The sequence below is a fragment of the Vigna radiata genome, unplaced genomic scaffold, assembly GCF_000741045.1.
Source record: "Vigna radiata var. radiata cultivar VC1973A unplaced genomic scaffold, Vradiata_ver6 scaffold_7, whole genome shotgun sequence".
In the NCBI taxonomy this organism is placed as follows: domain Eukaryota; kingdom Viridiplantae; phylum Streptophyta; class Magnoliopsida; order Fabales; family Fabaceae; genus Vigna; species Vigna radiata.
Genome location: NW_014543262.1, coordinates 4,221,320 through 4,229,930, shown reverse-complemented (window position 1 = coordinate 4,229,930; position 8,611 = coordinate 4,221,320). Strand labels below are relative to the sequence as shown.

At 38.0% G+C, this 8,611-nt stretch overlaps 1 protein-coding gene across 2 annotated transcripts in view; it reads left to right on the top strand.

Moving 5' to 3' along the window:
* Positions 1 to 246: 246 nt before the first annotated feature.
* LOC106753657 (SUPPRESSOR OF GAMMA RESPONSE 1) overlaps positions 247 to 8,611 on the top strand; it is an 11,793-nt gene continuing 3,428 nt past the window's right edge. For both annotated transcript variants that reach the window (XM_014635500.2, XM_014635499.2), the window contains exons 1-3: positions 247 to 525; positions 2,973 to 3,105; positions 3,381 to 3,567. In XM_014635500.2, the coding sequence (XP_014490986.1) occupies positions 491 to 525; positions 2,973 to 3,105; positions 3,381 to 3,567 (355 nt within the window). In that variant the 5' untranslated portion in view covers positions 247 to 490. The remainder of the gene's footprint in view (positions 526 to 2,972; positions 3,106 to 3,380; positions 3,568 to 8,611) is intronic.

The window sequence follows — 8,611 nt, the reverse complement described above, 5'->3', positions numbered from 1 at the left end:
TTTAAAATTAAACTATAAAATAATTCAGTTTATTTTTTTATAAATAGTTAGTATTTTAAGATAATAAGGTATAATTATTTTACAATTTAGTTAAGTTTTGTTAGTTTTTTTTCCATCTTTATATCCGACTAAAAAATAACGACGATTAATTAAAAAAAATAAAATTAAAGGATACTTAAGAGTTTTACCATCTCTAGCTTTAACTTGATGAGCAAGATTCATAGTTTCATAGTAGAGCGCTTACTCGGTTTTCGAAGCTACGCTTATACTTCACACCGTTGGGTAACATTGGGGCCCGCCCCTCCAAACCACAGGCTCGTTAAGAAAACACCCTTGACGAGGCATAGGTTCGGACACCCAGCCTCTTCCTTACCAATTCCAACATACGCCTTAGTGGAATTTCCCGCTCACTTACGCTGTTGCTTTCGCCTTGGCCACTGAAAACAGCAAAAAAATTGTTCAAGTCGAATACGCCGAAGGTGCCTATTGGATGTGGTTTTTGTTCTTCTTTGATACAATGGCTAGGTGAGTTCAGAATAAGTGATTCTTTACACTGCCAGCAAATATTTCGTTTTTGAAGTTGGAGAGATACGTTTTGTTTCAAAAAGCTGTTTCCTTTCTTTTTTTTTTTCTTGAGTTTTGAGGAAAAGGGATTTCGTGCAGAACAGGGTATGCCAAGTTTTTTTTTTTGTTGTGTCTTCTGGGGTTGATGATGGCCAACGATGAATATGGATGCCTTTTTTCCATGTTTTGAAATTATTGTTTGAGGGTATTGTGATATTCCCATTTTTGTTGAGGGTTTGTGGCTTCTGTGTGACAATGGGGCGGTGTCTTGCATTCTTGCAATGTGCGAACGGGAAAAGTTAGGAAGTGCTGGACAGAAAATTTGATATTCTTTTGGGAGTTTGAAATACACCCATTAATAGTAGTGAATGTTTCAATGAAGCAGTCTGGAGGCTCAGACTTGCTGGGGGCTTCATAGTCACTTATGTCAGTGAAACTATAGGTGTAGACTGTAAGAGAAGTTGTGATGAATATGGACAATGAGTGAAATTGGTTTGCATCAAAGGTATTTATAATCCTCGAAAGAAACTACATTTTGAGCTTTGAAGTTGTTTTTATTATTTTTGGCCATCCGATCCTCAAATAAGCCTCTTGTTAAAACAGTTTTTTTTTTCTAGAGGGAATATGAAGAGTGAAATCTACATTACGTTCAATTGAATGTTATGTCTGTCATGCATCAGGAGCAGGATTTTTTTCCGATTGGGTGATAAGGTATAAACAATCCTTGGTTGCGGATTGGGTGGGAAAAAATATTTCTTCTGCTTATGATTTCATTTAATGTCGTTGTACTGCATAACACTACTCATCTGCACCTTGCCCTTGCATGCCTATTTTCTTGCATGATTTTATTTGTTTACCCATGGTTGGTATTCAGAATATGAAATTGACATTCTTAAATAACAGAGTGTTTTGTCTTTCAATGATGGAAAGAATCGGGTTCACTTTTGATAATATAAATAACTTGAAATTCAAGTTTCATCCACCTTTGCACGAATTATGTGAGTCCTTTATGAAATGTTGATTTCGTAATAGTTTATGTCCTCATACCTGCTACGCTTCCTCAACACAACCCTTTGTTCGCAAATCGAAACTTTTTATGTGAAAAAACTTATTCACTTCCATGATTTTGTTAGTGTTTTTGTGTCAACTAGACACTGCAATTTATAGGTCTGTATATTGGTAGGGTTTAACCACATTTAAAGTATTCAACTTTTGAGTTGCCTTATCGACCTCCACTCCATTTACCTCGTCCACCACGACCATGAGTGTTTTGAGCTTCTCCTTTCATGACAAGCTTTGCTTGAAGTGCTTGATCAAATGGCTCCCACTTCTTTTTCCTACTTTGTTGCTCGTGTACCTCAAGCGACGTGTCAAACTCTTCAACCGAGAGCGTTAACAGTCCTTGAACTCCTCAATGACGTAAACAATATTTTCAAAGTCATCTATCAATGACTTCAGAATCTTCTCCACAATTCGACTAGCCGACAACATCTTTCCGTTTCTGTCGAGTTAATTCAATTTTTCAACTTGAGTTATATATGCGGCTAAAACTTTAGCCTCCTTCATCCTCATACTCTCCAATTCTCTTTTGATGGCAAAACTTGCTTCACACCATCATTTTCCTTATACGTCTTTTCCAGAATGTCCCACACTTCTTTTGAAGATTTAATATTTGTTATCTTTTCTAAGTCGGAACTTGGTAGAAGAAGTACAGCGCTGCCTTGTCCTTCACATGCGCTCCTTTCAACGTTTTAATCTAAGCATTCGAGCAATTCGTGGTGTTGACTGGTTCTTTGCAACCATCTTCAACCACCATCCAATTTTCTTGGAAGCCAAGAAGAACCTTCATATTTAGACTCCAATTATCATAGTTGACCGCCTTTGTCAACTTGGGCAAAGACATACCGTTTGCAAGGTTGCCATCTCACTCAAACTCTAGCTCTCAAACACTTCCTAGCTCTCTAACTCTTTTTTCTACTCCGACATTCAAGCTAATTGGCTCTTGATACCAATTTGTTAGGAAATCGAAACTCTTTATGCGAAAAAACTTATTCCCTTCCTTGTATTTTCTTATTTATTGAGTCACCTAGACACTACAATATATAGGTCTTACATTTTGCTTCTTCACCAAGCCACAATATCTCTAGAGTATAACCCAAATCATAACCTACTAAACTACTGATATTTTCTCTCCTAAAACATCAAAATATTACTACTCATAAAATCTCTACTAAATATTTCCTCATTTAAGTTTACCCCAACACCTTTTAGGGCTTACTGATTGATTTTTGTTTTCTAACAGCCATTTTTTAACTGTATCCAGTTAATATATTAAAATTTCTTCATCTATTGTTGTTTGTTGGTTATGGAGTGATGACACAATACTTTTGTTAATATTTTTTTTGCAGGAGTTGGCTTATTGACTTTGGAGGATTTGCAAAGAAAGTGAAGAACACTACTCTATCTTCAGCTGATCAAATCAAGGATTGTGGGGCATATCGAGAATGTCCTAACTGTCATTATCGTATTGATAACAGTGATGTATGTGTGTTGGAATTCAGAATTATATTCATAGCTTACTCAAATTCAAACATGCACTATAAATAGATTATTAGAAGCAATCTTTGCTCTTCATGTTACTGCTGAGTTCAGTATGTTGATACTCTACATTATTTTTTTGTTTCATGGTATACAAATATGAAATGTGCTTGTGAAAAAGTTTGCATACTTCTGTACCTGGATTAAATTATTGAAAAAGTTTAGCATGAGTTTGAATGATAGCAGATGTTTTATTACGAATATTTCTCTGCATACAGGTTTCTAGTGAGTGGCCTGGCTTTCCTCTTGGTGTAAAGTTTGATCCTTCTGATGTAGAACTCTTGGAACATTTAGCAGGAAAATGTGGTGTTGGAAACACACAGCCAGATATGTTTATCAAGGAGTTCATCTCAACTCTGGAAGGAGACCAAGGTATTTGCTACACTCATCCAGAAAATCTTCCAGGTAATAATTCTCCGACCCTTCTCCTTTCAATTCAAATATATAAACTTTGCACCCTTTCCGTCATACTTGATTGATAAATGGACTTGTAAAATAAAGTCACCTGGCCATACCAGAAAAATACGTGGAAGGAAGACTGATAAAATACTTTCTTACATTTGTAAGTGACAAGGGATGCCCCTTGTGGAATGGAGTATAGATAATATGATTGAATGACCCGTTAGTGTTATTAGAATTATTTCTGCACCTTAGAATTCAATTCAATTTTTTTAAAAATTATTTTTGAAAAGATTAAATAAAGCAGAATATAATCCATAATGTTGAAAGTCTAAGTTTATCAAATCTCAATTTCCCCCTTTAGACATGATCCCAATCAAGATTCAAACCATGCTAATTGATAGATATGTTTAATACTTTAGTGATAGGGGTTGAAGGAAGGCAACATTCTTTGATTGCCAAAAATATTAGTTGCTGCTAATTATGATTATGATTATCTTTAGGCTTAATATCACTTTTGGTCTTTATTTTCGTTGGCTTTGTTCAATGTAGGACTCATTTTTTTTAGTGTTCAATGTGGTTCAATTTTCTTAATTTATGTTTAATTTAGTCATTTTTTCATAATCTTGTCTAAATCGTTAATGGTAGATGAACCATGGTAGATGAACGGTATGTGCCACGTGTTAGTTCATGTTTTTTTATTTTTATTTTTTAAATTTTACAAACGTTGGACGCATGTAAAGTCAATAGTGTGCTACGTGACAATGTTAGTGTTGTTGAAGTATAATGTTTATTTTATTATTAATATTTATGTTAGGGGTTTTGTTAAGGGTTTCCCGCCCTTTCATTTTTCAGAACTACTGTGTTCTATAAAACAGTAGTAAGTTGTATCAGTTCCTTAATNAAAATAGAAGTCTTTTCATTTTCTCTCAACTTCAAGTTGGTATCAAGAGCCAGACTCTTTGTCTTCTTCCTCTATCGTCGGCGACATCATCTCCTGTCATTTCCGCCGTTCGTCCGCTGTCCGCCGCCGTCGCCGCCGCCGTCCTCCGCCGTCGCCGCCGCCGTCCTCCGTCGCTTTCTCCGGCGAAGTCAAGGGTTAGGTGCGCCTTGAGAAGCGCAACCCAACCCTGGTGGTCCTGTCCTCTGAAACCTCCGCACCAGCCGTCACGCGCCGCTTCTTTCCGGCCAGCCTCTGGCGCGTGTTCTGCACGCGCCGCCTTCCCGTGGTCGGAGCTTCACCGCGTCGCCGCAGAACGTCTCGCCGGAGCTTCTGGAGTGTGTTTTGGTTCCTGTTTCTCTGTTTTGTTGGCTTGGGCTCATACCTAGGGTTTTCTCCTTACATATTTTGAAACCCTAGGTCCTGTTTCTTCTCTCAGTTTTTTTAAAATGGCCTCTTCTACTGGAAGTAATTCCTCTTTATCTGCTACACCTATCATTACATCTGCAAAACTGAATTGGAAAAATTATTTATCATGGTCCTCTGCTGTGGAGTTGTGGTTTCTTGGTCAAGGACACCATGATCACCTTGAACAAGATATTTCTATGGTCCCAGAAGAAGAAAAATCTGAGTGGCAGAAATTAGACTTTCAATTATGTGCTGTTTTGTGGCAATCAGTTGAGCAAGAGGTTTTAGATATCTTGAGACCCTATAAGACATGCTCCTCTTTTTGGAAAATGGCCCAAGATATTTTTTCTAATGATGTACAACGTCTTTTTGATGCAACCCAAAGAGCAACTTCTCTCAAACAAGTTAACCATGATATGATTTCTCATGTTGCAAAAGCTCGGGCTGCGGTAGAAGAGTTAAAGAACTTCTTTGTAGCTGACTCATTAGAAAATATCAACAAAAAGCTGGACAAGTTCTACATGGTCCTAATTTTGAAAAGNTTACACTCTGATTTTGATCATGTACGTGATCAAGTTTTAGCTGGTGATCAAATCCCGTCGATGGACGGCTTAGTTACTCGACTCCTTCGGGTACCTACATTGGTAAAGGAAGAGAACTTAAGTGATGTTATTGAAACATCAGCTATGGTGACACCGCGAGGAAGAGGAGGAGGTAGGAGNAATCGAGGAGGACGTGGTGGTCGAAGTGGACGTCCTCAATGCTCATATTGTAAGAGAATGGGTCATACCCAAGATAAATGTTATTCCTTGCATGGCTTTCCAGACAAAGCTGCTAATGTGTCTAAATCTGATAATTCAGAATCTAAAATTTCTGATGAAGAGTANCAAGAGTTTTTGAGGTACAAGTCTGAAAAATCTTCTAATCTTGGCCAATCCTCTTCAATGCCAAATGTGTCAACTGCNTGCATCTCTCAATCTGTGGAAGGTCATAGTCCATGGATTCTTGACTCAGGTGCCTCAGATCATATCTCTGGTAACATCCCTTCATTTTCTTCCATGTCCTCTCCAAAAACTCCTCATTTTGTTACTGTTGCCAATGGATCCAAAGTTGCATCTCAGGGAATTGGCACAGTTTCCCTATCTCCTTCACTAAAATTGAATTCTGTTTTGTATATTCCTCATTGTCCTTACAATTTAATCTCTTTGAGTCGATTGACTCGTTCCTTAAATTGTTTTGTAACCTTTTCTGCAAATTCCTTTGTTATACAGGAACATGGTACGGGTCGTCTGATTGGAGAAGGACATGAGTCACGAGGACTTTATTACTTGNAACCTAACTCCTCANTTTCNTGTTTTGCAACTTCATCNCCAAAACTTTTGCATGATCGATTGGGCCACCCAAGCTTATCCAAGTTGAAGATGATGGTTCCAAGTCTCAAACACATTCAAGTCTTAGATTGTGAGTCTTGTCAGTTAGGAAAACATGTTAGATCTTCCTATCCTAAGAAGTCTGAGTCGCGTTGTAATTTTGCATTTTCAACTATTCACTCTGATATTTGGGGACCAAGTCGTGTTACTTCTTTTGGTTTTAATTATTTTGTAACTTTCATTGATGAATTTTCTCGATGTACTTGGGTTTATTTAATGAAAGAGAGATCTGAACTTTTGGCAATATTTGTGTCCTTTTTTAATGAAATTAAGAACCAATTTGGGAAGACAATTAAAATCCTCAGAAGTGATAATGCTAAGGAATACTTTTNTNCNGCATTTTCTTCATTCTTATCTTCCCAAGGAATTTTACATCAGTCAACATGTCCCCACACTCCACAACAAAATGGCATTGCAGAGAGAAAGAATAGACACCTCATTGAAACTGCACGCTCCCTGATGTTGAATACTAATGTTCCTGTTCATCATTGGGGTGATGCAGTCCTTACTGCCTGTTTTCTGATCAATAGAATGCCTTCTTCCTCTCTTGAGAATAAAGTCCCTCACTCTGTCATTTTTCCAAATGATCCTCTTTTCCATGTCTCTCCTCGTATATTTGGGTGTACTTGTTTTGTTCATAATGTGTCTCCAGGTCTTGATAAACTCTCTGCAAAAGCTATTAAGTGTGTCTTTCTGGGATACTCTCGCCTTCAAAAAGGATATAAATGTTATTCTCCTTCAACCAAGAGGTATTATATGTCTGCTGATGTCACATTCTTTGAAGATACACCTTTTTTCNTGTCCTCCATGGAGGACCGTTCATTTGTTCAANANATACTTCCTCTACCATCATGTGATCCCTTGGTTACTCCTGCTTCTTTACCTCAAACTCAAACTACAAATGACATTGTTCCTCCTCCTCTTCTCACATATCAGCGTCGAACACAATCTCAAACTCCAAACATTGAAGATCCTCAAGACTCAGATCCTCCTCCATCAGATTCCNAAACCATGGATCCTTCATCCTCTTCACCCTCTCTTGACTCAGATAATNATTGGCCTATTGCCCTCCGAAAAGGTATTCGCTCTACTCGTAATCCTTATCCTGTTTATAATTTTTTGAGTTATCACCGTTTGTCTCCTCCATATTTCTCCTTTGTTTCTTCCTTATCTTCCATTCANGTTCCTAATAATGTTCATGAGGCACTNGGTCATNCTGGATGGCGACANGCCATGATTGATGAAATGCAGGCACTTGAACACAATGGCACTTGGGACCTTGTTCCTCTTCCTCCTGGTAAGAAGCCTGTTGGTTGTAGATGGGTCTATGCTATTAAGGTGGGTCCTAATGGTGCAATCGATCGTCTCAAAGCTCGTTTGGTAGCTAAGGGATATACTCAAGTCTATGGCCTTGACTACTGTGATACCTTTTCTCCTGTGGCTAAAACCAGTACTGTTCGTATTTTGCTTGCTATGGCTGCCATTCGTCATTGGCCCCTTTACCAGTTGGACATTAAAAATGCTTTTCTTCATGGTGATTTAGAAGAAGAGATATACATGGAGCAACCTCCTGGGTTTGTTGCTCANGGGGAGTCTGGGTTAGTCTGCAAATTACATCGNTCCCTCTATGGCTTGAAGCAATCACCTCGAGCTTGGTTTGGTAAATTTAGTCGGGTTGTGCAGAATTTTGGATTGAAGCGATGTGAGGCGGATCATTCAGTATTTTATAGTCACTCTTCTCCTGATAAATGTGTCTATCTTATGGTCTATGTTGATGATATTGTCATTACAGGAAATGATGTCACTAGAATTGCTCAATTAAAGAATCATTTGTTCAACCACTTTCAAACCAAAGATTTGGGTCGGCTAAAATATTTCCTTGGTATTGAAGTGGCACAATCAAAGGAAGGTGTCATCATTTCACAAAGAAAATATGCTCTTGATATTTTGGAGGAAACAGGCATGACAAATTGCAAGCCCATTGATAGTCCTATGGACTCAAATCAAAAGTTAATGAAAGATAAAGGTGAACTTTTCTCAGACCCAGAGAGATATAGAAGGCTTGTTGGAAAACTCATCTATCTTACCATAACAAGACCTGATCTTTCTTATCCAGTGGGAGTTGTGAGTCAATTTATGCAAAATCCACATGTTGATCATTGGAATGCAGTGATTCGCATTCTTAGATATGTAAAAGGGAACCCAGGACAGGGATTGTTGTATGAGGACAAGGGAAGCACTCAAGTTGAGGGATATTGTGATGCAGATTGGG